Below are 26,843 nucleotides of genomic sequence, written 5' to 3'. Positions count from 1 at the left end.
AAAAAGGATGGTGGCTATGGAATGTGATGGCCCTGGGATGTATTAAGGGGTTAAGGAGTCGGGGGTTAAATGGAGAGAAGAGACAGCAACTGTGGCACAACCAATTAAAGCGTCTCAAGTGGTTGAAGTTCGAGCCGACTTAAATAGGAGTTACGCAAAGTCTGATGGCCGCTCGATTCCCACCGATATAGGAGCCAACTTTCTTACTCAGAAAAAAAACATAAAACTTACAAAACTCTACTTTAGGCCAATTCATTTCTAGAGGAGCCCAAACACGATGAGACGTCAATATTTGGATGGCTCGAGGAGGCAAAACAGTTTGTTTGCCGAATGGCCGGCAATATATTTTCACTGGCAGCGCGGCCAAAAGCGGTCCCTTGGGTGTTATTACAAAGTTTTGCAAATTCATAAATTTTTGCGGTGCAGATAAAATAATTTAAACGCCATACGTATAGCCCGAGCGCTCCTTAAGCTTTCGGCTAATTTGAGGGATTTTGGTAAGTTGGCTGTGTGGCAACTTTGGCCATTGGCCATAATCGCTGTGGCATAAATCCATACGCTACCTGGTAAGTGAAAGGCATAAATATCCGATATGAGGTAAATATATCAAACAATGCTGTGGCTTCCATCTTCTCCTCTGTCCCTCTGTCCTTCTGTCCTCCGGCATTTTTCACGCTTCAGGGAGAATTACCCGCTGTGCTGGCTTCTCAGATTTATGATGAGACAAAGTTGCGCGCGTGTGTGACTCCATTAAATCCCTTAATAGGATAATGTGGCTTACGGAAATAGGCAATGGGAAAAAGTGTATATTCTCAAATTTATTTGACACCCGCTGACAGCCTGAAACGCAAGTTTAAACCGCCCAGAGTACTTTAAATGGAGGAGACAGCATCGGAAAAGTGAGGCTTTTGTTTCATTGCTCTGAACGTGATTAATGAAGTTGAGAGCTCTGTGCACAGAGTAGTCACAACAGTGCCTGCAAATCTTGGTCAAATCAGTATAAATAGTTTTATAAATAAATAATGCAATATAATTGCAAATATTGTAAAATATGGTGGAAGTCTTCTACTTTCTCATGGGACAACCTCTCTATCGTTTTTTCGTCTTTCCAGGCATGCCTCGTAGTAACTTCCTCCTCCTCGTCGTTAGCTTAGATAAGTCATTCTGCATTGCTACACCATTGCCACAATACTAAGAGTATTTTAACTCAAATATCATCATTATATATAAGATTAATATTAGCATTACCAATTGAACCCTCACCATACACACATAATAAAATTGAGTTTTGAACTTTAAAATTGAAAGGCTCCCACTTCACAAAAATATAGAAAGCATTCCCACTGTTGGCTCACAAGCAGACAAGTAGGCAACCCACTCCCACTCCCACGCCACCAGCTCGCACACAGAGTACAACGGCGCTGTGGCAACCCTAAACACGTGCTGGCTGCAAATATCGAGGACTACATGCTGTCGGGGCTCCATGGTACAACAATACGGATGAGCGAACTTAAGCACGCAGCTTTGTGTATTGAACATGTCATCGGCAAAATTTGTGTCAAAAACCCGACCGCAAATACAGGACCTGGATGTTGGTCCTGAGGAGGGGACCTGTACAGGTGCCTCCATGGCAGCCATTGTTGTGTGCGGAGGCCAATGCCGTTTTCACAATATTTTCAGTTATGCTCCTACCCTCCCGACCCCCCTTTACAACACCCTTTTTGCCACGTTGCCTGTCTGCCCCTCTGCCGCCCCTCTTGCCGCACGCCCCTGACATGGACTTGGGTTCGGACTTGGCCTGCTACGGCGCTATATGCCATAAGCTATACATCAATTTAACAAGCAAGCATGCACCTGGGAAATTAGCCGGCAATAGTGGTATTTTTCGGACAACGCCAACAGCAGAGCTTATGGAACGAACATTCGGAACGAATTGGCCCGCTGGAAAGCATATTTTCGCACTTTCCGACCACTTTCTTTGCATCCGATGCACTCGAATGTCTTGCCATTGCACTTATGGTGGGCGGGTGATACACCTCGGGGCTTTGGTGGCTTGGTACTCCCAAATTGGTGCGGTTTACTTCTCCCTAGCGGCTTTATTATTGCTTTAATACCTATTTTAGTTTGAAAACAATTCACAAGAGTTTGATACTTAATATCTAGTGTGCAAAAGAAATAAAACAAGATAAATAAATAAAGCAAATATAAATTTTTATATTATCCCTTGGGTCTCTTCAAATAAATTCGTTTAAGCTAAAATCAATTTACGACATTGATATATACATAAATATATAGTCCAGTGATTAATGCGGATCAAAACAGCTATCTATCATCTTAGTTCTCACCCAATTAAATAAAACTGTTGCCATTTGGCGGAGTCACTATTGCACTAAACACATCGCCGATGCAGATGTCAAAGCAAATCAGGGTGCGCCGTACTGAATACCCACAGGCGGGGCACCTGCAATCTAGTGGCGTCAACAACAACGGCTACCTGTCCGGGAGCCCAGGTATCGAAGTCCTCTGACTCCATGGGTATATCTATATATGGGTACGGCGGTATATACAAAAATTCGTTCACCCACGATTAGTTGACGTTGGCGCACACACTGTTTCCGCGCCATTTGCTGTCACTTCGCCAGTTTGCACATCGTCAGACGGCGACGACATCGCTGCCAAGTCCGCTCATGCAGCACAGGACCTGTGTATTTCTCCAGTTTTTCCTACGCTTTTTGCACGCCCTCGCAGGGGGTGCGACATGTCCTTCCTCCGGCTAATGGTAACTGGAAATGGCAGCAACTCGCGCCAAGGCTGGGCGCCAATTCTGTTTGCTTTTACTTTTCATAAGACAACAATTTCGGTTTCGCTGCAATTTTCCGTGCTATTGGACCTGATCGGGTTGATGAGTCACCCAGCACTTGCCGCCACCCACAGTTGGCCTAAAACTTTGTGGCTACCCGAGCGCACGTTTCAATGGCAGATGTCGGCCATGCATCAAGGTGGTGCGGGCCAAGTTACCACCTGAAGTTGTTGGCTTAGCTTTTCGTTTCAGAATGCGACACAGTAAGAAAGATTTTGCGTCCTTTATTGCCAGTAGAATGCATTCACATGCGATATGTAGGATCTGTAAGTATATGTATATTAAGTTACCTTAATACTTGCTTGTTTCGCTTTTTGGGAAAATATATTTTCTAAAGTTTAGAATGCTTTCTAGTTGGTCGCTTTTCTTGCAGTCTGACTCTGGCCAAAAGTCTGGCTCCAGTTGGCCGTCGATTTTGCCAAACGACAATTGCACTGGATTCTATGCCTGTTCTGGGCTCTTGGCCAAACTCCGCAGTTTGGACCGTGGCAATCGCGCTGATTGTGCAATGCAATTTGGACGACGACTTTGTCTCGCCTTGGTCAGGCAATTGAATTGCCCAAATTAGCTCTCGAGTGGGCCGAGAGAGAAGAATGGTGGCAAACTGCTTCCGTGGCTGTTTAAATCGCTCCGGCTTTAAGGAGAATTCGGAAAGTGTGGAGGTCTGAAAGGCACTCTTTTGAAAATGGGTCAATACCACCCGCAGCTAGCTCAATTGCGCACAAATAATAAAGCCAACCTTTGGCGGTCGTTAGCAATTGTATTGCATGGCTATAACCTGACATATAAAGTATGCTTCTACAGACCACAGATGGATTTTTAGATAGTGATGGGTTTCCAAAGTGTCCGAGTAATCAGGTTTTGGATTAAATACGTGCAACATTGTTTTACTTGATTTTTCCATAATTTACGTTGCAAGACAAGTGCTCAAAGATTCCTGGTTTAATTCTGACGCTACTGGTTGATTGAATTTTAAAGCTCCTAACGCTTTTCTAACAGAATCTTAAGCACTACTCATTTAACAACATATTGCCAGTTCTTCAGGACAACACCGTGTCCATGCCGCCCGGAAAGTTCACTTGTAATGTATTTAAATGAGACACAAGCCCATAACCAGCGCCGTTTTCCTGCTGGCTCACACGTCGTGAGTGCGAAAGTTTTGCTATTATTAAGGGCCTCATTGTCGGTTTTGTTGGACCCTTGGCGACTGTCCGCCGGCACTCTCCCGCACTTTCCGGGACTTTCCCGCACTTTCCACATTTTCACACACGAATAGGGGGAGTGTAGTTTGGGAAAACTCTGCCCCTTTTTCCCGACTGTCCGGCCCCCAACCACACAATAAAGAACAATATATTTCACACAACTTTGTTCATATTTTTAATGTCAGGAGTATAATTATTACGTTCATTGACTTTGTTAAGTAGGCTACTTTATGCTAATGTGATTTCATAGCATAAAATGGAAACGGCAAATGGTGAGAGGGCCAGCAGCTTTGCATAGAATATTTTTCCATAATTGAATGTGCAGGTCTTTCAACTGACATTTACTGGTGAAGTTTAAGTGCTTATGTGTCATTATATACACATAACGTCTAGATTTGTTTGGCAAAGATTTGTTTATATATTTATGATTCAACGTACTCTGTTAATACTATTTTAATATATATTGTACGCTTTGATAAATTAAAGCAGATGATTATTTAGAACAGCCTCAAAGCAAATAAACCTTTATATACATTTTTGGTTTCTGTAAAGGGTATACATATATATATTAAAGCGCTTTTTTAACTCGTAGTTGTCTATTCAAAATAAAGCTATTGTAAATGCCATAAAAAAGACCCAGTTAGCAGTACTAAGCCGTGGATGTCTTAAGACTCAATTAAATTAAAAACAATTACGTAAATGGAAGAGGAAAACACACCACGTAATATTTGTGTTCATATACGTCATCCTAAGCGGAAAACAACAAACCAAAATACGCACACCAAATCGATTTCTCGAGCTATTTCTGAACTTTTGCCTGTCCTGCATTGCTAATACGCCGTGTTGCTCGCTCGTTATTTAATGTTTGAGCCATCGATGTCGATGTCGTGCTACAATGTCAATATCAAAGACACTGCGCACAGCAAGGTTGCAGAAGCCGTAGCAGTTTCCGCCGTGCATTTGCTGAATTTCTGCTGTGCGGCTAATTGAATTTAGAGGGGCGGCAGGTGCCACAATGCCAGGTATAAATGCCGGATTGCCAAAGAGCGCTAATTAATAGCCTAGTGGACCACGCAACGCGGCGTATCCCATCGAGAACGAGCGCGAAACGTTAAAGTCACATCTAAAATTTAAACTATTTCCGGACAGCTTCAGATAAACAGCTTCAAAATGGTGGTCAACTTCAAGGTGTTCAAGAAGTGTTCTCCGAACAACATGATCACGCTCTACATGAACAGGCGTGATTTTGTGGATTCCGTGACTCAGGTGGAGCCCATTGGTAGGTGTCACAGATCGAAACCCTTGTGGAATGGGATTTACGAAGGAGGAAGTCCATTCAAAGAAGTAATTCGCATAGGAAACACCAAAATTGGATTGAACTATCTTACAGCTTGGAAATGTTGTGTAACATCAGTTCCAACTTATTAAATTGGATTTAAATAGTGACACGAAAGTTAAAAGACTGAGGAAAACTGATTTTGTTGAAAACCCATTTTAATTTTAACCTGAAGACATTTTCTGAAACATTTCTTTAAACATGGTCTAGAAAGTGAAATCAAATCAACTCTAAAATAGTATCTAGATAGAAAAGTGTGTGTGTTCAAAAGTGTGGGCGTGGGAGCTTTGGGCGGTTTTTTGGCGATAGAATAGACGTGGCAACAATATTTTGCAGATCAATTGAAACTGGAAAGACAAAAATTAAAATTAAAAAATTCAGCGCACTTTTTAAAAGTTTGGTCGAGACAGTTTTGGGCGGTTTGTGGGCTTTAAAGTGTACATGGCAACATCAGAAAACAAACTTGCGCCGCGTCTACTCGTATGTCTCTGGAATATGGAATGCTTATCTAATCTGGGAAACTAGAGAACTCGCCGCTTATACGGACGGACAAACGGACGGACAGCGGGATATGTCCAAATCGACTCCGCTGCTAATCCTGAGCAAGAATATAAGTACATTATATGTTACATACCTTCCACCTGTTACATACTCTTCAACGTATCTAGTATACCATTTTGCTTTACGAGTAACGGGTATAAAAACTACACTTCCTTTGGATATTGAATTCAGGTGCAATTTAAGCAGCGTAAGTCGGCTGCACTAGCAGCTAATCAGGTGTATCGGTTACGTGAGCAAACCATCCACGAGGCTGGGCATTTGTGTACAATAATCTCCAATTAATTAGCATCCTCTTGCAGATGGAATTGTTGTGCTGGACGATGAGTACGTGCGCCAGAACCGCAAGATCTTCGTACAGTTGGTCTGCAATTTCCGCTACGGACGCGAGGACGACGAGATGATCGGCCTGCGGTTCCAGAAGGAACTGACCCTGGTCTCGCAGCAGGTGTGCCCGCCCCAGAAGCAGGACATCCAGCTGACCAAGATGCAGGAGCGCCTGCTGAAGAAGCTCGGCTCCAATGCCTATCCTTTCGTGATGCAGATGCCGCCCAGCTCGCCGGCCTCGGTGGTTCTCCAGCAGAAGGCCAGTGACGAGAGCCAGCCCTGCGGAGTCCAGTACTTCGTCAAGATCTTCACCGGGGACAGTGACTGCGACCGATCGCATCGCAGGAGCACCATTAACCTGGGTATCCGCAAGGTGCAGTATGCACCCACCAAGCAGGGCATCCAGCCCTGCACCGTCGTCCGCAAGGACTTCCTTCTGTCGCCCGGGGAGCTCGAACTGGAGGTCACCCTCGACAAGCAGCTGTACCACCACGGCGAGAAGATCTCGGTGAACATCTGCGTGCGCAACAACTCCAACAAGGTGGTCAAGAAGATCAAGGCCATGGTGCAGCAGGGCGTCGATGTGGTCCTGTTCCAGAACGGCCAGTTCCGCAACACGATCGCCTTCATGGAGACGAGCGAGGGATGTCCACTGAACCCGGGATCCAGCCTGCAGAAGGTCATGTACCTGGTGCCCACTCTGGTGGCCAATTGTGATCGCGCGGGCATCGCCGTTGAGGGGGATATTAAGCGCAAGGACACGGCTCTGGCCTCGACCACACTGTGAGTAGTATAGAAAAGCAATAAATTGATATTCTATTTACTATCACTACTATATATTGACTAACAATTCGTTAGCTAAAGTTGTGTTCAATTTCCTATACATCACAACACGAATAATGAGGGAAAAATGAATATTTTTGAATTCATTTCAGTATTGCCAGTCAGGACGCGAGGGACGCCTTTGGCATAATTGTTTCATATGCTGTGAAGGTCAAGCTTTTCCTGGGCGCCTTGGGCGGCGAGCTCTGTGCCGAGCTGCCATTTATTCTGATGCACCCGAAGGTAATAAGAGGTCTGTCCAAATATTTGAGACATTAATGAAAGGCTTTCAATCCTTTGCAGCCAAGTCGCAAGGCCCAACTGGAAGCCGAGGGCTCCATTGAGGCCTAAACTGAAAGGCTACCTCAACCAACGAAAAAATGGCGTATTTCTACAAGTCCAACCGAATTTTGTAGATCTTAAAAAATGCTGATGTTGCTGAAATGTTCTGAACTGCAGTCGTCGTACTTTTCCTATATAGCAAATCCAATATTCATATATGTGTGTATGTGTACTATATTTATAACTCAACTAACAATTAAATATGAACAGAGTTTATGTATGTATTTTTGAGTATTGTATTGCATTTAGCACGGCATATTTGAAATGTTCCAGCTCAAAACCTTGGTGCATTGAAAGTTTGGCTGGAATGCGCACTAAATATTTAATAATGTGCTTACCAAGGCATTTCCTACTATTTGATATCTGGCAATGTCTGCTGATTATGTACTTCGAAGTGCAATGGGGAAATCAACAGAAGCCAGTGCAATCTATTCAATTACTAATAGTGGGTCTTGCTTTTGTGGCTTAGTAATTCCAATTATTGCTGAGAAGCCGAGAAGCAGACTAATTAATACTTGGCAACTATGCTGGAGGAAGCCTAGTGAACTAAACTCGAGTGGGCAAAATGGACAATTTGATATAATATGGTGAGTTATTGGCTGGATTTTGAGAGTGTTAAATTTAAGCAAACACACTTGAGCAGCCACCATTTAATTTGGTCATTTTTGCAGTCAAATGCTTTGTGACACTTTTAATTAGGCGCTAATATTTACGATAACGCCATTCGCTATTTTGCAAGAGTCAGGGTAAATTTTGTGTGCTAATCACGCTGACAACATTTCAGAACACCAGATGGTTGATTAGTCAAAATGGTGTTGAGTATGGGGATTAATCGAACTTTATGTAGGCAGATTAGATTGCCGTCTTGGGAACTGATCTTTTATAGTGGTTGACAATAAAATTGCATTGCTACTTAAGCATACATGCTATATAACCGATAAGATGGCGAGAGTCAACGGAAAAATAGTTGACCGCTTTAATAGTTTAATCAGCTAGTTTCAAGTAATTTATAGGGCGAATTAAACGGCACTCTGTAATTCCACTAAATACTTATAAACTCATTAACTAAACTTAATCTCTAAAATAAAAATGATTATTTAAACGCTTCAATAAGCTAGTTTAAAGTAATTTATAGGGCGAATTAAGTAACACACTCTGTAATTCCATTAAATACTTATAAACTCATTTACTAAACTTAATCTCTAAAATACAAGAAAAATGTAATTAATTTATCTAAAAGTCTTCATTGAAGTTCGGATATTAGATTTTGGATACTCCTTAACACCTTGTACCATGTATCTCTAAATCTGATTTAGTTACCAGGTGATATATACCAAGTATGTGGCAGCCTGAAGTAGCTACTACCGTTAGTCTGGCTGATTAGCTAGACCCAATAGCTAGAATAATAAACTAAGTGCAGCGTTTTGCATTTATCAGGATTTTCGGTACTCCAAACACACACTTAATTCCCTATCAGTTGAGCAAAGCGAACCAAGCTAACTACTAGAATAAACATGCTGATTAGCCGCTGCTTTATTTACTAGTGGATAATCTATTAGGCGGTGCATGAATATAAACACTGGTGCTATTTTTCCACTTCGCAGTCGCTCGAAAGCCTTTGTGTCGTCTCAATATGTGCTGCAGCTGCTGTGGGGTGACCCAACAAAAGGTCTGGGTCTTCGGCCTGGGAACCTTTTTCGCGGTCTTCGGTCTCCTGGCAATAATATGCTGGCCGGGCTTTATAGACTCGGAGATTATGAAGGTGAGAGGCGGTGTGTAATAATAAAATAACTAAGGAGTACTAATCGATTTATTAAAAAGGCCTTGCCGTTGACACCCACCTCAAAGACGTTTGAAAAATGGGAGGAGCTGCCCATTCCGGTGTATGTCTACATGTATCTTTGGAACTGGACCAATGCCGCAGATGTGCAGGCTAATGGAGTTAAGCCTACTTTCGCGCAACTAGGACCCTATGTCTATCGAGAGGAGAGAAAGAAGATGGATCTTGAGTGGCACGACAATGGAACAGTGACCTTTAACCCCAGGAGAACTTGGTTCTGGGAGGAGGAGCTCTCCGGCGGAAAACCAACAGATTTAATTACGGCCCCGCACTTGCCTTCATTGGTAAGCAATAAATAGTTTTTAAAAATAATTTGCTTATGTATTTTAAATTTTCACAGGCTGCTTCAAACCAAATGCGGAATAGCAACGTCTTCCTGAAAGTCATGTTCAACGAGGCTCTAAACGCGAATGGGGGACATCTCTTTGTGACCCACACGGCATCTGAATGGCTGTTCGAAGGTTTCTTCGACGAGTTTCTGAATTACTCCATGAATCTGAATAACCCATTGGCCCCAGAAATCGAGTCGAACGAGTTTGCCTGGTTCCTCAACCGTAATGGGTCAAAGGACTTCGAGGGTCCCTTCACCGTTCACACCGGAGTGGGTGACATCAAGGAGATGGGCGAGATTAAGTATTGGAAGGGGCAGAACCACACGGGCTGGTACGAAGGAGAATGTGGACGTCTCAATGGCAGCACAACAGACCTTTTTGTGCCCGATGAGCCCAAGGAGAAGGCTTTGACCATCTTCATCCCGGACACTTGTCGGATCATAAATCTCGAGTTTACAGGCCAGAGCGAAACGATCCAGGGCATCACGGGCTGGAAGTACGAGATAACACCGAGCACTTTCGACAATGGACAGCTCGATGGCAACGCGAAGTGCTGGTGTCCTTTGGAAAGCCAGCCAGATAATTGCCCTGCCAGCGGAGCCACTGACCTAGGACCCTGTGCCAGTGGAGTTCCCATGTACCTATCTGCGGATCACTTCATGTACGCGGACGAGAGCTATGGCAGCACGATTAACGGCTTCAATCCCAATTATGATCAGAATAACTTTTATATGATCATGGAGCGCAAGATGGGAGTGCCGCTGAAGGTCAATGCCAACGTGATGATTACCTTGTACATACAGCCAGACAGCATTATAGAGTAATAACTTTCAATAATCGTTGTATACAGTATTTAAGAAATTTTATTTATTTTCCCTTAGCATACTGAAGGGCCTTCCGAGTTTCTATGCTCCCCTTTTCACCACTGCTAGTCGAGCCGAAATCGACGAAGCCCTCGCCTCAGAACTCAGGGTATGTTTTCAAGCACATCATTGTTGAACCACTGTCATTTTAATTTTAAATATTTAATGTACCTTTTTAGTTGGCACTGAATCTGCCCGCTATAGGGAGATATACTGGAGTGGGATTCCTGTGCCTGGGCTGCATTCTTATAGCAGTTGGCGTGTTACTGACCATCAAAAGGAAGTGGTATGGTCAGGCAGAGATGGACAAACTGGCCCTCAAGGACAACGAGGAAACTCCGGAAATAGCTGCCAATGTGGTTGGACGAAACTTGTAATATATTAATTACATTTTTCACTGATGGGCAGCACACAATTTTTCAAAAACCGTTATGTGATAAAATGTACATATCTTTTTGTTCTAGCTTTAAAATATAATAAATCTTAAAAATAAATAAAAAATAAATAAAACATGAACCCTAAAATAAAATGTATGTCTTGATTTTATAATAATGAAATGTTCACCAGTATTAATTAGCCGTTTATATTTTTCTATGTGGGTTTTATTATTAAGTTACAAAGTTTTCATACAAAATTATTCACAAAATAAAAAGAAAATTTGAAGAACTCTAGGTAAAAGTTTTATTTAATTCAAATTTATAATTGACTTTCAAAAATAACAAAATTGTTTAGTATACTATTTATAGTGTAATAAAAACGAATTCGTAATTCAGTTATATTAAGGAAAGTATATATTGTACTTCCTTTTCTACAGTGTATCAAATGAGTGAAACGAAAAGTAATGAGAAAACTAAAATACTCATTAATATTTAACTCAGCTCCTAAAACAAGCCTCTTGAAAGCGTATTGTGAAAAGCTTTGCAGATTAGCCTATCAGGAGCGTTCCAAGTGGACATTTCAAAACAAATATAAAACAAGAGAGAACGCTATAGTCGTGTTCCCCGACTATCTGATACCCGTTACTCAGCTAGTGGAAGTGCGAAGGCGAGTCTTCAACACTGACAGTTTTCTTCGGTTTGAGGGCGTTAGAGTGGGCGTGGCAAAAAGTTTTTTGGCACATCGATAGAAATTTACAAATCAAATACAAAAATGAAAAAATATCAAAACATTTTTCAAAATTGTGGGCGTGGCAGTTTTGGGCGGTTTGTGGGCGTTAGAGTGGGCGTGGCAAAAAGTTTTTTGGCAAATCGATAGAAATTTACAAGACTAATACAAAAATGAAAAAATTAAAAACATTTTTCAAAAGTGTGGGCGTGGCAGTTTTATGCGGTTTGTGGGCGTTAGAGTGGGCGTGGCAACATGAATCAACAAACTTGCGCTGCGTCTATGTCTCTGGAGTCCGTATGTTTAATCTCAACTTTCTAGCTTTTGTAGTTCCTGAGATCTCGACGTTCATACGGACGGACAGACAGACGGACAGACGGACAGACAGACAGACAGACGGACGGACAGACGGACATGGCCAAATCGACTCGGCTACTGATCCTGATCAAGAATATATACTTTATATGTCGGAACGCTTCTTCTGCTGTTACATACTTTCAACGAATCTAGTATACTTACGGTCTAAATACAGTTTGGTCTTGAAATCTAATCTTGCATTTCCATTATTGAACATCAATGTATCCCAACAGTGGGCTCGCCTATAAATACGACCTTTTACATTTCTTGAAGTACCAGTAGCAAAATCGAGCGGGGGCGATGTGTTGTGGTTGTTGCAGTGTGCGCCAGCAGAAGATCTGGGTTTTCTCCATGGGGGGCCTGATCCTGGCTGTTGGGATTTTTCTGGCCTCAGCCTGGCCCGCGATATCTCGGCAATGGATTCGTAGTCTTTTGCCCTTGGCTCCCAACTCCTTTATCTACAATCGCTGGGTGACCACGCCCATGCCGCTATATAGCACCGTTTTCCTCTTCAACTGGACTAATCCGGAGGACTTGAACACAGAGGGCGTTAAGCCGCACTTTGAGCAGCTGGGGCCTTACACTTTCAGCGACTTTAAGGTCAAGGAGGATTTGGAGTGGAATCAGCCACAGGTGACCTATTTCGGCAAACGCACCTGGCACTTTCTGCCGGATAAGTCAAATGGATCGCTGGAGGATGTAGTTATAGCCCCACACTTTCCATCTTTGGTAAGTCTGAATAAAAATAAAATATGACATTCCACAAAATAAACTCTAACTCAATTATTTATGTGAATAATTGACAAATAATCCTCCATTCTATTTGGAGTCAAGGAATAATGTTGTCATCACCTCTTTTAACGAAATGTTGCTGTTCTGCTTGAAAGGAATCCTGTTGTTTCATTCCGAATCTCTGACCGAATATCTGTCGCCACATCCAGTAATCCCCGCTAATCCCGCTATCCGCTTTAGACAGCTGCTTTGTACTCGCGCCACTTGCGCCGCACCCTGCGCAAGGTCATGAACTTTACCCTCAATCGCGAGGGCGGCGCCACCCACATGACCCACACAGCTGGCCAATGGCTCTTCGATGGCTACTACGACCATCTGCTTGACTTCGTGGAGCAGCTGCATTCGCCTCTGCTCCCGGTTTACAGCAACACCTTTGGCTGGTTCTATGAGAGGAACAACTCCAAGACGGCGGAGGGAAACTTCACAGTGCACACTGGCCGTGGGGATCTCAGCCAGCTGGGAGATCTGCTCCTGTGGAATGGAAGGAACACCACCGGCTTTTATCCCGGCGAATGCGGCAAGGTGAATGGCAGCACGGGGGAGCTCTGGTCGCCGTACAGGACGTGGGATCAGCCAACCACCATTTTCCTGCCAGATGCTTCGCGGTACTTGAACCTGTTTCCCAAGGAAAACCTCACCATCGACGGCATAGATGTGTGGCGCTTTGAGTCCACCAATCATACCCTCGACAATGGCCAGTTGTCGCCGGACACTGAGTGCTTTTGCCTCGAGAATCGCGAGTGTCCGCGCAACGGAGTCCTGGATTACGGTCCTCCCGCCTTCAATGGCCCGTTCTACATGTCGCATCCGCACTTTTACCTCACAGATCCACTGTACAGGGAGAACACCACCGGCCTGCAACCCGTGGAGTCCCAGCACGGCATGTATGTGATAATGGAGCCCACTCTTGGAATTCCACTGAGCCTCAGGGGGCAGCTCATGATTAGCACCAAAGTTGTGCGCGACGAGGCAATTGAGTGAGTTTTTTATTCGACGCTGCAGAGTCTCAAAAGCAATTGTAGCATCACAAATAGTTTAGCTTTTAAAGGAACTGTCAGTAAATATGTACCTTCTTGTACCTATGTAACTTTCTCTAGGTTAATTTGGTATCAGGTTAAAGACAAAGAAATCAGTGATAACAATGTATAGCGAAGTATTAAATATCAAATATCTTTTAATAATATGTAATTTTTCTTTTCTAGCTTGTTCAAGGACGTGGCCTTCGATCATTATGCACCCCTTTTCACAATGAGAATGCATGCGGAATTAGACGAAGGGCTCACAAGACTTTTGAAGGTAGGATGGCTGGAAAGTATCTATGAATAACAAAATTAAATACCCTATTCAATAGCTTGCGCTGAATGCTGCCAATATAGGAATGTATACAGGAATTGGCTTAGTTCTTTTAGGAATTTTGATAGTCGTAATTGGCATATTCATCACAAAAAATAACAAATGGCACAACGAACAAAGGCCCGACAAACAAGTCCAGTGCACTCAAACCTGATAAGACTGTTGAGGCTAACAAAGCAATAAATTCGCTAATCACTACGAAAATGTTGGCATTGTTTAAGGCCATAATCAGTCAGGGCTCTTTAAGGCCTGGTCATAAAAAATGCAAATTACGTGCTCGGCAGGATTATCCAATTTCCCCCAGGTGTTGCCCAGCTGCAGGCATCTAGAATTACACTAAATTATGGCCTTTCAAATATGCTAAAATTTATTAATATGTTAATAATTGTTTTTTGCTGTTCCTTCATGCTATGCAAAGAAGGCGGGAAGGGAGAAATCCTTGAGCACGTAAGCTGCATACTTTATGGCGTACGAACTCTTTCACCAGGCAGAGCCGGCAAATACCGAACTGGAAATTTGAAAAATGCCAAAAGAATATTATAAGCGACTAATTTATATGCACCAAGCACGCAAACTTACGTTTTGCACACACATTGTTTGTGGCCCACGAAGAGGGCGAAGGAACAAGTTAAACAATGTATGAAAATATGAAAATTATATGACTGCCAGTATGTGTCGGCCATAACTTTAACAAAATCTCAGTCGGGGCAAGAAGGTAATAAAGAGCGTGCTTCAATATGACTGCTTCCATGATAATATAAAAACCAAAACAAACATTTGAAATTTGTTTTAAGTGCTTATATGGCATATCTTATCCAGCATCATATCAATAAAATTACCTTAAATTAATTCAATAAATTATCCTTACTCTTTTCTAATATCTGTACATTGAGCACAAGTAAGAATTACCTTTTAAGTGAAATTTATGCTCGCACAACATACTTTCTTTTTAGTAATAAAACATTTTGAAATGCGTGCGCATTTTAATTTAAAAATGTGTTGACAAATTGACAGAGGTTAAATGAAAGGATTCACAGCATTTTTATTAAAATTTACTGTACAGCAAACGTAGCATATCAATTCTGTTCTCGGCCTTAGAATGTGCCATTCTATTAGATTATCTATTTTAAATTGTTGTTAAGCATTTGATTTACAGCTAAGCTTGTGTCGTTTATTATTTATCTACGCAAGTGTGAAACTTTTACCCAATAAACTACATTCTTCGTATGAACATTTTCTTTTGACATTGAATGCCATACAGTTGCCATATTCTGGCAGTAATTCCGTTTAAATTCAGTAACATTCTCTGGCCGCAGTCATTTTAAAGGTTGAATAAGGACTAATTCCACTTTGGTTGTTCTATGCTTGGTCAAGAAACCACAGCAATGTGCAATTGTGCGTGGAATTTTTAATGAAATATTTAACCAACGCCCAAAAGCGACAGAGAACCCGAAATAACACAAAAAAAGGGCAGTCTTTCAGCTAAAGAAATGGTGACCAGCAACAAGAACATTTAATTTTGGAAATTGGTTGTCAAGGTGCGCAGACTTTCTGACATTTTAATACTTTTTTAATGCCTATGATACCTACGGTATAATAAGCGTTCCTTGGGAGTTTTATTTTTGATAACGTCATGTTATCAGCAATCATCAATGTATTATTTTACTGTAAAAATAAATTAATTGTATTTTAAACTATAATAACAAAAATGTACTAGGAATACTTTGTGGAGATTGGGGACTTGGGTATCATAAATTCAAAACTCACCTGTGTTGGCCATAACATTTTTAATGCTTCTGCGGTTTTTCTCTAGGCATAACAAGCAACAGATCGCGTCAGTGACCGACTTCATTATTTTGGCCAAGTCCGAAAAACCAAAAAAAATAACTTGAAAGGCATGAAGTGATGGGATGGGATGGAATGGGATGTTTCCATTGTGGCCTGCCGTCCGTTTATGTCGCGAAAACTTCGGTGTCCTAATCGGCTGCCTGACTTGCATACTAATTTGTTTGTTCCTCCCCTTCCACCCACTTGGGTGGGTTGACTGTTCCCCCTCCCGTCCGGCGACCTTCAGCTCGTTTGCCTTGCCTTTATGGTCTTTTGGGCTGCTGACAACCCGTAGATTATGTTGTTGGCTCTGGCTTTGGCTTGGGCTTGGGCTTGGGCATGGTCCTTTGTATGAGGGACAAGTCCAAGTGTGTTTTAGGGTGTGAGCTGGCCAGTGTCATGTTGCCGTGGCTTACAGATTTTCCGGAGCTTCCATTGGCAGCGACTTGTTTGTTTATTTCTGCCGGCCGTCCATAAAACCCTGTTTAGCTGCTTAATTTTTTCCTTTTTCATTGTTGACAGTCTCTCTCGGCTCAAGGACGTGTTCTGTGTCGTTCGTTTTTCGCACAATTTAATGTTACTTAATTGGCATTTAAGTTTGTGAAAATGCTTGCGTTTCAAGCCGCAATGAGGCAAACATTAAATTAATATTTGACCCTTTTTAAATATTCTTTAAGTAATCAGTACACAATTGCATCAAATATTCACAGCTTATTGCTATAGAAGTGACTGCATAAAATATGGCTCCGTTTTCATAGAGCTTCGCAAGCCCCAAAGTAGTTTATGAAAGCATTGTGAAAAATGTATGTTAAATTTAGCTGCCAGCCCACCAATAAATAAATTCGTTAGCAATTAATAATTTGTGACATTGTAACTACAATGTTGAAACCGCATCTGGCATTTTTATTTTGGGGAATGTTTGTTACAATTTTCTATGCCATGTGCCACGAATTGTGTTCTTTTTTATGTTTTGTTAGCAGCGTAAATTGCATTGGGCCTTCGGCGTTGGGTCAGATGTTACAAAGTTGACAGCATCAGAGGGGGAAATCTGCAGTGAGAAAATGCTTAAATAAACATAGACCATTTCGGGCTAACACCAAAACAACAGAGAAAAAATGTCTGAATGTGTGCTGGGGGAAAAAATTTAAAAATTCAATCTAAAAAACATTCTGGAATTTACCTCCCTCCCCGTGTTCCCAAAATTGGCCATGGTTGGCGTGGCAACCAAACAATTTATGCTTATAGTTTTCCGTGGGCTAACATATCCGAACGTGAAAAAGAACCAACTAGTTCAGTTTTAAAATAAATATAAAGTTTGTAAACTGATAGCAGATGTGTGTTAATTGAAAAACAGCATGTAATCAAATATGCGGCTACTTAGCTAGAAGCCAATTTATAATGAAATTTCGCAGTTATTCACTGCCTTCTAAAAATTCCGCAATTAAAACTACGCCTGGCCAACAATCATGGCTTTTTGCATCAACAAAGTTTCAGTACGCATACGCAGTGTGTGCCGAGCGTCCAAATTGCCTGCATTTATGAAGTGACCATTAAGCCCGAGTGCCATATGAAACGGAGGCTCCATTCCCCAGCTGGCTTTTCAGTTTTTCAGTTTGGGTTATGGCCAGGCTTAAAGTTCACTCTTTAGCTGGCAGAAAGCCAGGGGCAAAAGGTGGCCCCAAGGAAGATGGTCCAAGATGCTGCAGCATCTTTGTCGACTGGTCGGTCGGGTAAAAACAATTTGCCCCAGGATAGAAACGTTAAGCGAGCAAAAGTGTTGGCCAGAGCAAAGGAGACTACATAAATTCGAGAGGGAAAGTAGTCGAAGGCGATGTCGATGTCGATGTCGACGTCGATGTCGGTCCAAAAGAGCTGGCTCACATTGTTTGGCATCGTGTCGGAGCATATGACTATGCATATTTGAAAGGCAATTTCCCCAGTGTTCTGGTCATCGATGCAAATGCAATTTCATTCTGTTTACCAGACACTTAACAATGTCCCCCCTTTAATGCTGAATTTATCCCTTTCATATCCGTTTGGCCTAAGGCCCTATTTGCTCAACATTTTGCAGCAGCTTGCATATGTGTTCCATCCACTGAATCGCAAAAATTCGCACTTCCGCGTTCGTTTCCGCCGAATATATATGCATACTCGTATATGCGTATCGATCAGCCACCTGCTCTGCGCGCTTTCGACAATTTTCGCACTTAAACCGCAGAAATTTTGTTAAATTTTCATTAAAAATACATGGACTGGCAATTGTGGCAGCTGTGTCGGCATCAAAATGTCACTGCGTTCCGGAGCCCATTCCCCCGAACAGCTTTTGCATCCGTGCATCTGCAGCCGTGTGCAAAAAGTTTGAGGGGGTGGCGAATGGCTGTCCCTCCACCGGAATATCCAAGCAAGTTACACCGGTTTGCAATTATAAATGTAAATATCCGTGTGGTTGTCGGTGCTATTTTATTTAAAGTTTCCAAAGGAGATCCAGAAATATTTCGAAGAGTGTTGGGAATGTAAACCTTAGTTTTCAAACAGCTATGTTTGATATGTTGCTGCACAATACCTAAGCTATAAGAATATCTTACTAATAAAAGCATCTTACTCATCTTACTATCTAATAAAACCCTCTATTAAAGCAGCGACATTCCATTTAAATTTCGTTAAAACTGACAAGCTGGAAAGTTATATAGGAATTATGTTACAAATAGCAACATATCAGATACTCGTCAAATGGCACGCCCATTAAATTTCTCAATTAAATATCTGCACACATTCATGCAATTCGAGCCCTGCGCCAAGACAATATCCATTCCGCATTATTTTCTCTTACACAGCTCGAGAGCAGAACAATGAATTGCTCCAGCTTCGCATTGTTAAGCATATCTCAAAATAATCAACTATGAAATTCTATCCGCATTCCATTGAACCCGTTTGCCGTACACACTTTGCCATAATTGTCAACCACATGCCATTTATGCCACTGGGCTTTCCATAATTTATTTGCATATATAGATACATGTGACTTAATGCCGGAGCCGGGCATTTAATTAAGGCAAATCCGTGGCCAGGGAATGTCCTGGTTCACAGTGCCAGCCTCACAGTATCACTGCTGCATTTAATAATGTCAATTCCAACTGACTCGTGTGCGTTGATTTAGTTAAGACTGCCGGCTTTATTTATGCCAATTAACAGATCTGTGGACACTGGGGAATCCTGTGACCGGCGGACCGTGTAGGTCAGCTGGAAGCCCGTTTCAGATCCACTGGACTGCGAATCACTGGCGAATCGCAGGACAAAAGGCGGCCGGGCCACGAGCTCCTGGTCAGCCAATCCATTGCCACAGTAGTAGGTGGCCTGCAGCTCCGGCCTGCCGACCATGTACGCATCGGGAATGCTCACGTAGTCGGATACGCGCAACGGGGTCAGCACTGTACTCCGGCAATCGGTGTCATAGGCGGGTCCTGGCTGCTCGGAGTTCGCCTTGGAGAGCTCGAAGTGAGCGATCTTGTAGCTGTTTGGGGGTCAAAGTTTTGTTAGGCAACGCTTATATAATTTATTTAGATATTAATAAGAATTTCTCGCGTGCAAATACCAGTTCAATATTGATGTAAAATTACTCACATTTGGTGAAACATTTTAAATGCAAAAACCATTGGTACTCAGCAATAAACACCAATTATAAAACATGTTGACTAGAACACAATGAATACCGTGTGAAATACCCACAATATACTTGAGGTGGCCTGACTCACTCACCTTATCTCGTTGTCTGGCGCTCCCTTGACACAAATTGAGTATTTCATGTTGGGCATGTAGACGCCACCTGCGAAATTGAAGCTCACTATGCCGCCAGTGGCGGTCCTGTAGTACTGATCACAGCCCAGCGGAGCCAGCATCTCCAGATCCGCAATGGAAGGCGATGTGAGGGATTGGATGAGCTGGGCAGCGGGACCGGAGCCCGAGCCGATTCCAGATGGTCCACCGAAGATGGTCCGCGGCAGGAAGTTGCCCAAAAAGGGCATAATCGGTCGCACGGTTGGTGTCTGCACCTCCAGCTGCCTTCTACTTACATCTCTGGCGGAGTCCGCGGGGCACTCCAGTTGGGTGAGAGTCACCTGCCAGGTGGACTGCCTGCCGAGGGACGTGGCCAGTCGGAAGAGAAGTTTCAGCTCCTGACCCTGCCGAATGGGGAAGTACAAGTGCTGACCACTGTTGCGACCGCACAGCCGGAAACGCTGTATCTGCAGAAAATCGACGCACTCCAGCACTCCGGAATTGGCATTCAGCTGCGGCTGCGGCAGCTCCAAGCGCTCGAAATCAACGCGCACCTGACACACCTGGCCGCTCCACGGCGCCACGCGGTACTGGCAAGTGTCCAACTCGGCCAGCGCACCTGTTCCCGGGCTGCTGAGAACGATGCGTTTCTGGCGGACGGGGCCGCTCCTCGCATTGCAGGCCACCTGGCAGTGGACAGGTGTAAAAACTGGTGCAAGCACGAGTGCAATCACCAGCAGGGGAAAATCCATTTCGGTCCAATTCGATGGGGGGTACGCGCTTCGATTGGGAAATTTTCGCTGAACAGCGCTTTTATATCAGTTTCTGAGAGCAATTGTATCCATCGGCAGATAACTGCCATTGACACTCGCCGATAAGACCCCAAAGATGTTTGCCGGCGATAAAGTATTTGGACAGCGATGCGTCCCTGGCAGTTCCATGTCGTGGTTATGAAATTTTTGGTGAACGAAAGCAGCGCAAACTACGCTGTTTCAGCGTAAAGAGCTAAAAATATCTCGAACTTCATTACTAAGCAACTTAGTAATACTTCTTCTTCTAAATATTTTAACTAAATGTACCGTCTGTATTTGGAATATAGTTAACAAAGGAATTGAATCAACAACTTATAAAGGCGTACTCGTAGAGTAGAAAGGTATAGAAGATTCCATGAATTAAGCCGTGTCCGTCGGTCTAATGACAGAAGATGCAGTTACAAACTGGGCCACACTTTTGTAAATTCGTACAAATTAAAGTTAATCAAGTTGAGCTTGACTTTTATTTTAATTTTTAATTTATTATTAATGTATATTATCTTGTATATCTTAAATTATATTTACCCCTCTCCAAGGACTTTTCCCCTCAACCCATTTTATTTTCCCCCACCAAATAGGTAATAATTATCGAATAAATACTGCGCGGCAAGGCATGCCAGGTATGCATGCAATCTTCCAGTTATACCCTCACCCTCAAGCAGATAACATTTATTCTCTTCGGCTTTAAGCCTTCTTTTCAAATAGGAATTCATTGCCCAAACGTTTTATCAATAAATGCCACAAGGAAGTTTTACGCACATTTTATGATAAAGGTCGAGAGGCGTTTATGGCCCCCTACAACACTTATGAGGTCTCACACCCACACTCACGCAACGAAAAGGACCTCAGCGCACGTAAAACAATAAAATTCGAGGCATTTATATGAGCATACCTTTGATTGTGTTAAAGAGGTGGGGAGCATGTGTGGTGCTGCCCCCAGCTACCAATTTACATCATACATAATTGCGCCATAGGATACCATTTTTTCTACCCGCCCTATAATTATTATATAATTCAAAGGCTCCTGCAAAATCTATTAAATTTGCTTTAATGCTTTACGCATATCATGTGACAAAAAATACTGCCGAGGTGGCGTTAAAATTAAACAAATGGCCAGGTAATACTAAAATTGCATGCACAGCGCGATTAACATATCAACAGCGACAAAAAATATCATAAAACACCGGGAAAATGGTTCGCAGCGAGTTTTCAGCTCTGCATTTCTAGGCCTGCGAGTGCGGCAAGAACAGCAACAATGCCCACCATGGCACACATTCGCGATCAAGTTTTAAAAATGTATGGCCCAAGTACAAGCCCAGTTTAAAACAAAGCCAGCCGGCAGGCAACCTTCAAAAGAAATAAATATGAAAATACAAAAAAGCTCGTGCAGCCGTCGCATAAAAATGAAAACTATGTACTAATAAGCAAAAACAATGTGGAAAAAGTGAGCAAACTAACGTAGTTTGCGGAAAGGAAAATGGAAAATATAAAAGACGAAAAGTTACCAGGGTTATTCCTGAACAGGGTGTGCTCTTTACTTAATATTTATCAAACTTCTTGTTTATTTTTGGTTTAACTTTTTCGTAGTTTTTCTCATCTGTTAAGTTAATATTATTTCGATAAGCTGCGGTTTTTATGAATTAGCCTTTAGTTAATTTTTTTTCATATAAAAGGGTGCTGCTATTTTTCAAGCTTCTTTTCGAAAACATATATTTTGTGAAATTTTGTTGTCGGATATTTTAAGCAACCAAATTTGAGCGGAATTGTATGTTCTTGCAACAAATCATTTAAAATAAAATCAAAAGTTTATTCCAATAATTTCTGAAAAAGTTTTCTCGAAAATCTAGACCATTTCACCCACCGACCCCAAAACACTTAAATAAGTTTTATAACCGTACCCGAGGACACCAGAAAAACTTCACTCCAATCCTGCATACCCACTCACTCAGCCATATATTCCCGGCAGACTTCATCAGCAATTTGTAATACCTACTTTCCAAGGGCATTTCGCCAGCCAAAAAAGAGGAAAAAAGCAAGGAAAACACAAACTTTTGTTGTAACCGCAGCCACAGCAGCGCTCACGTATTTATGTCAATGTTTTGTTTTAGTTGTTGGCGGCCTGGCGGTCCTGCCGGTCCTGGCCACCTTCGACCCACAACCACGCCTCCCTGCTCGCCCCTATCCGCCCCTGGTTGCATGTCGTGCCCATTTGCGTTACCTTTGAGCCCCCGGCACAAAAACAAGATGTGACGCCTGTTCAGTTTCGGTTCGGGCTGAGGCTCTTGGCTCAGCTCCTTGTTTCCGTGCTCTGTTCTCGACTGAAGCCAGCTTTATGTGATCAACAACTTGTTTTGTTGTATGGGCTCAAGATGTATGGGGAAATTGCAGAAGTGGGCTGGAGTCGCAAACGACATTAAACTACAAGTGCCGACGTGAGTTTATATTTATTTTGAATATTTACTATCAATTCAAAGCCATTTTATATTATTTCCCCTGCATTTGAATGTTTGTTTCGACAGAGTTTCCGACAGAGTCAGAGAAACAAGTTCCTTCCTCGTTTTATTGCTGTTGACTTTTTAGTTTAATGGCGGTGGCATACAACTATTGTGACAATGTCCTTGCAACTGCAAAGTGCATTTGCAGTTTTTGTGCCACCGCCTGATCTATCACTAAAATATGCCGCATAAAAAGCCAATTAAGTGACATTCGATTGGCTTGCATAATGCGCAGCCGGCACGGAAACTCGTCATCCCTGGCAGAAGGGCTGGCCACGCCCCAATCATAAATATAAACAACGCCACGGCGACGACTTTGCCATCTAAAATGGAAATCTACCGGTAACAAGAACATGCATATTTCCCGGACCGTGTTGATTTTTCTTGCCAGCCCGCTTCTTCGTGTTTGCTTATCAAGTGCAAATGCATGCAACTTGCAACGGCAACAACAATTGCAACACAACAACAGCAGCACACAGTATCAACATGCCGCGCAGATAGGCAGCGAAACAGCGACGTGTTGCTCCCTGCTGCCGTCAAGAAAAACGAGTTGTTTCCGGCACTCAAACACTTCTGATTCTGATTGCAGTGCCAAAAAGAGGGAAAAACTGAAAAAATATGCAGGAGTATGCATCACTTTTGTTGGTGGCGCTATAAATTTAAATGCAATCGCATTAAGAGCGCAACAAACGAAAGGATACGTTCTGGGAAGGAATTTCGGGTCTTGGAAATTTATGTTGCGCACTTTATGGGGCGCGATGGCATCTGAACTTGAACTTGCCCCAAACCACATACCACATATGTACTTTAATCGAAAGCTCTGTACTTTAAATAGAGGAGGAAAATAGTATGAGGCTACTCAGTAGCTACCTTTATTTTATTTCGAAATATTCTGCTCATTTGAAACCAGTTTGATTTCCCGCAATGGAAAATGCGTACTGGGGAACACGCTTAGAACTCGCTTTATATATATCAGTGTTGCCGGATGATGTTGACAAGAGCCGGAAAACAAACTAGAAACTGCATGCAAATAAAGCAGGCGAAAGCAACGCTCGTTGTTGATTCGAATTGCTTTCTTTTCCTTTATATTTAATTTAATGCAAGGCAGCCATCAACATCATCATTGTATTAAACTTTCTGTCTGTTGGCCATTGTTATTACTTTTCAAAGTTTCCCCCCGCTCTCAGTGCATCTCGAAGTCTCTGCGTTTGTGCATTTCCCAGCTGGGTGGAGGAAACTTTAAGCAAATAATAAGTCAGACAACCTAGAGGTAATGGTTAAGGGATTCCAGAGCGTGGCTCGCAAATTAATGCGCAATCAACTAGCGGACTGCGCCACCAAAAACCACTTTTGCCAGCCACCCATTCGTCAAAGCCTTTTTCTGGGCCAACTTTGCTCGGCCTGGCTTATTTATGTGCGTCGTCTGCAGAAGCAATGAATTGACTTTGCGACTTCGGAGTTGGGCGCCAACCCAGCTCCTTCCCCCTCATTCGAAGCCCTACACCCGCATAATGTGCATGACAATCTTGCCCCCCTACTCATTCCCCTTAGTCCCTGGTGGAGACAATGACATTGTTGCCGGCTTTGCTTGCCACATGATGCACTTGATGCCAGGCGGCGCACAATGTGTCCTTTGATTTCCGCAGACTAAAAGCCAACCGCAAGCCACAAGATTGAGGATGATTTGAAAGCAATACACACCGCTTTAAGGGGGAATGATTTAAATTCCGCGCGGGTGCCTCCAGAAGAGATGAAATATGATGCACACAGAATTAGGGTTCTTCTATGTGTAGCCTTTTAAAGGAGCATGCATTTCCAACTCTTCACTACTTTTATGTTTTGCTGCACATCCCTTTTTACTAGCTGATTAATATAAAAGGGAAGTAGAAGTCTCACCATCATCTGTCATTACACACTCAATTTCAAACAAAAATTGTGCTTTATATTTAAGTATGTCTAACACGTACATCAGCCTTACCCAGAAGATAATATATACATAAATACTTAATCCTTAATAAAATGGAAGGCAAGGACCAAAGACTCGATACGGATAATGAACAAATAGATAAGGAAATTGAAAAGGAACAGCAAACATCCAAGCTATCCCCATCTTGGAGCCCTAGAAATCCCTTGGAAAACATCATCGATTGCCGCGAGAAGTCAATTGTGGAAAACATAAATGCAGACCAAGACGCCATTGCCAAAATCCAATATCTCAGTTTAGAACACGCCAAGCTGGATAAGTATTTACATAATCAGGAGCAGGATGCATCACTTCGCAAGTATCTGGTCGTCGGAGTTCATTGGGTTTCCCTGCTTTCGGAACATGTGCTGAGCCATCCGTTTCTGGTATTGCGTTGGCAGTGTCAGGTTTATAATGCCTCCAAGTGTTACCACTTGCATCCTTTCACCCTGCTGCCCTGTATTGTCCACTTGCACAGACGCCAGGGACTAACGACACTGTGGAAGGGAATGGGCAGTTGCCTGCTTGTGCGTGGAATGTCCTGCGCCATTGACGATGTAATATCGAAACTCAGCAGTTGGCCCAAGGAATTGGATAGTCGAACGACCTTAAAGCGATTTGGCCAGCATGTCCTTCTGAAATGTGTAAGCATCGCTCTGGTTTCACCCTTCCGCGCCGTTTCCTTGGTGAAGGCAGTGCAAAGCGAAATCGCCAGCGAAAAAACAGGACTTCTTGATGTCCTTCGGGAAGGAGGGGCTCGTCTGTTCTCGTGGAGGTCCCCACAAAATACTCGAATGCTACCGACTTGGGCATTAATCGGTCCTAGTGTTTCGATTGGCATCACAAAGTATCTCTTCAACTTGCTAATACATGGCGTTTCCACTCGAATGATGCAGAGGAGAGTGCAAGAGAATCGGTATAAAAAGAACTGCGACATTAAGCTGGAACACCAAAATGCAGAAACTTATGCGGGACTTATAGCCACGCTTACCACTGAGGTCGTATTCTTCCCCCTCGAAACCATACTGCATCGCCTAGAATTGCAGGGTACCCGGACAATAATAGATAATCTCGATACTGGAAATTCGGTTGTCCCGGTTTTGACAGACTATCGTGGAGTTTTCGATTGCTACACGGTAACAGTGATTTCAGAGGGAGCTGCTGGACTGTACAAAGGCTTCGGAGCTATGATCCTGCAATTCGTGGCCCAAGTTGCTATAATTAAACTGGCCAAGTGGACTGCAGATCAAATATCTGCTGGTATATTGAATCGTCCAACGTGCCGCACAGTACAGCCCTATAGTTTCGATGGCCTTTCCTGCAACAAGAGCTCTACAACATTATCGCCCAGCATTTCCAGCATTGATGTAGATCTGACGAGCCTAGGAAAGTATTCACTAGATGAGTAAACCTCTGTTTGTAATTTTGAAAAATATTTTTAATCACTTATATTGTTTACTAGCAAACTGTGCGATAAACCATAAGAAACACCTTTGAAATGATGGCTAATTAAATTTACAATTTCTCAAGTGATTGGTATTTGCCATTTAAACAAAGTTGAAAACTAAACAAGATTAAGTAGTCATTTGCTATTAAACTAACTTCGGTTTATTAAATCATTGTGAGTATTTCCCGGCCAATCTAAGCTCACGCAGCTGGTCCGCACTTGGTATGCAAATGTCAATATTGGCAAAATACTTTGAAGGCGTATTGAGGCCTCACCTATGCTAATTTATGTGCAGCCACTGCACTATTGACTCCGAGAGGCTTTCAACTATTATTTATCTACGTATATGTCCTGGACAATTGGATTTCCCAAAATGCTCCGATTGTTTGTTGTTTGGCCCACACTCAGAAGGGCAGTAGAACTTGCCACGATAATTT

The 26,843-nt window shown here is 42.7% G+C and overlaps 5 protein-coding genes across 5 annotated transcripts; 4 read left to right on the top strand and 1 right to left on the bottom strand.

Moving 5' to 3' along the window:
* The first annotated feature begins 5,232 nt into the window (after positions 1-5,232).
* Positions 5,233-7,456, top strand: LOC122614220 (phosrestin-2). The gene is made up of 4 exons (XM_043788749.1): positions 5,233-5,341; positions 6,259-7,066; positions 7,219-7,348; positions 7,409-7,456. Exons 1-4 carry the CDS (start codon positions 5,233-5,235, stop codon positions 7,454-7,456), a joined length of 1,095 nt encoding a protein of 364 aa, XP_043644684.1.
* Positions 7,457-9,043: 1,587 nt separating this feature from the next.
* On the top strand, positions 9,044-10,984 carry LOC122613654 (protein croquemort). Its single transcript, XM_043787936.1, has 5 exons — positions 9,044-9,209; positions 9,269-9,571; positions 9,628-10,439; positions 10,501-10,591; positions 10,662-10,984. Exons 1-5 carry the CDS (start codon positions 9,081-9,083, stop codon positions 10,857-10,859), a joined length of 1,533 nt encoding a protein of 510 aa, XP_043643871.1. The 5' UTR covers positions 9,044-9,080; the 3' UTR covers positions 10,860-10,984.
* Positions 10,985-12,243: 1,259 nt separating this feature from the next.
* LOC122613968 (protein croquemort) lies at positions 12,244-14,721 on the top strand. Its single transcript, XM_043788411.1, has 4 exons — positions 12,244-12,672; positions 12,916-13,712; positions 13,938-14,031; positions 14,087-14,721. The coding sequence occupies exons 1-4, from the start codon at positions 12,244-12,246 to the stop codon at positions 14,240-14,242; spliced, it is 1,476 nt and encodes a 491-aa protein (XP_043644346.1). The 3' UTR covers positions 14,243-14,721.
* Positions 14,722-18,994: 4,273 nt separating this feature from the next.
* LOC122614246 lies at positions 18,995-20,640 on the bottom strand. The gene is made up of 2 exons (XM_043788779.1): positions 19,672-20,640; positions 18,995-19,426 (listed from the first exon to the last, which is right to left on the bottom strand). The coding sequence occupies exons 1-2, from the start codon at positions 20,439-20,441 to the stop codon at positions 19,069-19,071; spliced, it is 1,128 nt and encodes a 375-aa protein (XP_043644714.1). The 5' UTR covers positions 20,442-20,640; the 3' UTR covers positions 18,995-19,068.
* A 4,247-nt stretch (positions 20,641-24,887) lies between these two features.
* LOC122613490 (solute carrier family 25 member 46) lies at positions 24,888-26,492 on the top strand. Its single transcript, XM_043787691.1, has one exon. It carries the CDS (start codon positions 25,016-25,018, stop codon positions 26,366-26,368), a length of 1,353 nt encoding a protein of 450 aa, XP_043643626.1. The 5' UTR covers positions 24,888-25,015; the 3' UTR covers positions 26,369-26,492.
* The last annotated feature ends 351 nt before the right edge of the window (positions 26,493-26,843 follow it).

Source organism: Drosophila teissieri, chromosome 2R (assembly GCF_016746235.2).
Source record: "Drosophila teissieri strain GT53w chromosome 2R, Prin_Dtei_1.1, whole genome shotgun sequence".
NCBI classification, from domain to species: domain Eukaryota; kingdom Metazoa; phylum Arthropoda; class Insecta; order Diptera; family Drosophilidae; genus Drosophila; species Drosophila teissieri.
This window is presented reverse-complemented; position numbering and strand designations above follow the sequence as displayed.

Coding starts and splice junctions, on each gene's coding strand:
- LOC122614220 (XM_043788749.1), top strand. CDS start 5,233: ATGGTGGTCAACTTCAAGGTGTTCAAGAAGTGTTCTCCGAACAACATG. Junction 7,067..7,218: donor GCTCTGGCCTCGACCACACT/GTGAGTAGTATA, acceptor AATTCATTTCAG/TATTGCCAGTCAGGACGCGA. Junction 7,349..7,408: donor TTATTCTGATGCACCCGAAG/GTAATAAGAGGT, acceptor AATCCTTTGCAG/CCAAGTCGCAAGGCCCAACT.
- LOC122613654 (XM_043787936.1), top strand. CDS start 9,081: ATGTGCTGCAGCTGCTGTGGGGTGACCCAACAAAAGGTCTGGGTCTTC. Junction 9,210..9,268: donor TAGACTCGGAGATTATGAAG/GTGAGAGGCGGT, acceptor TTTATTAAAAAG/GCCTTGCCGTTGACACCCAC. Junction 10,440..10,500: donor CAGCCAGACAGCATTATAGA/GTAATAACTTTC, acceptor ATTTTCCCTTAG/CATACTGAAGGGCCTTCCGA.
- LOC122613968 (XM_043788411.1), top strand. CDS start 12,244: ATGTGTTGTGGTTGTTGCAGTGTGCGCCAGCAGAAGATCTGGGTTTTC. Junction 12,673..12,915: donor CCCCACACTTTCCATCTTTG/GTAAGTCTGAAT, acceptor TATCCGCTTTAG/ACAGCTGCTTTGTACTCGCG. Junction 14,032..14,086: donor GGCTCACAAGACTTTTGAAG/GTAGGATGGCTG, acceptor CCTATTCAATAG/CTTGCGCTGAATGCTGCCAA.
- LOC122614246 (XM_043788779.1), bottom strand. CDS start 20,441: ATGGATTTTCCCCTGCTGGTGATTGCACTCGTGCTTGCACCAGTTTTT. Junction 19,427..19,671: donor GCGCCAGACAACGAGATAAG/GTGAGTGAGTCA, acceptor ACCCCCAAACAG/CTACAAGATCGCTCACTTCG.
- LOC122613490 (XM_043787691.1), top strand. CDS start 25,016: ATGGAAGGCAAGGACCAAAGACTCGATACGGATAATGAACAAATAGAT.